At 33.4% G+C, this 1,700-nt stretch overlaps 1 protein-coding gene across 1 annotated transcript; it reads right to left on the minus strand.

Moving 5' to 3' along the window:
• Positions 1-303: 303 nt before the first annotated feature.
• On the minus strand, positions 304-1,700 carry LOC140436789 (luc7-like protein 3). Its single transcript, XM_072525878.1, has one exon. The coding sequence runs from the start codon at positions 1,560-1,562 to the stop codon at positions 468-470; it is 1,095 nt and encodes a 364-aa protein (XP_072381979.1). The 5' UTR covers positions 1,563-1,700; the 3' UTR covers positions 304-467.

The following is a 1,700-nucleotide window of genomic DNA, read 5'->3' on the forward strand; positions in this document are numbered from 1 at the left end:
TTTAAGGAATTTACAACCAAGTATCTAAAAAGATACAGAAGAAATAAACTATAAATATTGAACAATGAAACATTATTGATACATTCCAATCCAGTTGGTTGCCATATATACAGATACATTTAAGCATTCCCCATCAGTGGTTGTTATTAGATGTTCTACTGTATAATTAATTTTAACATTTTAAGTAAGTTTGAATAAATCAATACATACTGTGGGATTATAGACACTGTACAATCAAATATACATAATAAATAAGCACTACTCTATGAAGGGAATATGATATTCATAAATAAAAATGAGGCATTATTTGCAAGATATATTCAACTACATTGTACAATGTAAAACTATATAAATTAAATTAATTAATCTTTAAATGTTTGTAATATTCACTAACCTGCATTTCTCTGGTTACTAACTGAGAACTTTCTATTTATCTAGAGTTAACAAATAAATAATAATATACCTAATCAATGTTTACGTCTATGGTGACTGTAATGATGATGATGAGAAGATTCTCTATGTCTTCTTTCTTTTTCCCTATCTCTATAATGGTCCCTATCCCTGTCACTATGGGGCTCTCTATCTCTATGAGAATCTCGTTTATCATTCCTATCTTCTGATCTCCATTTCTCCCTTGCTTTTCTATCCCTTTCATTTTCCTTTTCCTTCTCTTCCCTATCTTTTGAAACATCTGAATCACCATTCAATGTTTTTTCTTTTTTCTTCTCTCTGTGATTATCTTTAAACCTATTACCTCTGTTAGCTTTATGTTCTGTTTCTCGATCTTTGTTATCTGTAGATCTTCCACCATACATCAGTTCCTTTGTCTCTGCCACTAACTCTGATATTTCATCAACTGCTGTTTTCAGTTTTGTAAAACCCATATGTTGTTTCCCCATTAGATGATCTTCTAGACGCTGCTGAGCATCTCCCACAATAAGAAATGCTCCACAAACTTCACACACCTCCATAATCTTTTCTTGTGCTGATGCAAGTTCTGCTGTCAAACTAAGTTGGCTCTCAGAATGCTTTAAAATGATGTCCCTATCTTCTTTAAGTTGATCACATAGCTTTAAAATACCTTGAGCATGTTCTACTTTACCTGCTATACCAGCTTGCTCTGCCTGTGCTTCCAAATCTTCTATCTTCTCGTTTAAGATCTTGATCTGCTCTTGATTTGGGCTTTGTGTAGAAGAGGAGGCGGTTTCTTTAGAACTTGCACTTAAGGCTAATCTTTGCTTACCTTTGACAATTCTCCGTTCTACATCATACATCATGGAGCGACAAAAACGAAGAAAATCTTTCTGGTACTGTAGTTTTTTGTAATGTGGAGTTTTGACTTTATGAAATAGTTTTCGGGCTTCTTCATCATGAACTTTGGGACACATGCCTAGGTCGTTTCTCGTATTTACAAATAAATCATGTGGACAAAACTTGACCAAGTAGTATTGGCAAAATTCACTATCTTCCCAATCAACTTCCCTAACTTTTTCATTTGGCGCTACATTTCTATTTCTACCCATTAGCTCATCTAGGAGCTGGGCAGCAGCTGTAACTGCCATTTTTACACAAACTGGAATTCGCTTATAGCAATTTTAATTTTAAAATACTTTATATTACATATACATTTAACGGTATATTAATTGTCAATAGCCATTTAATTTACTTACGAATAGCGATTGACAGCATTGACATAAGCC

Source organism: Diabrotica undecimpunctata, chromosome 3 (assembly GCF_040954645.1).
Source record: "Diabrotica undecimpunctata isolate CICGRU chromosome 3, icDiaUnde3, whole genome shotgun sequence".
In the NCBI taxonomy this organism is placed as follows: domain Eukaryota; kingdom Metazoa; phylum Arthropoda; class Insecta; order Coleoptera; family Chrysomelidae; genus Diabrotica; species Diabrotica undecimpunctata.

Coding starts and splice junctions, on each gene's coding strand:
- LOC140436789 (XM_072525878.1), bottom strand. CDS start 1,562: ATGGCAGTTACAGCTGCTGCCCAGCTCCTAGATGAGCTAATGGGTAGA.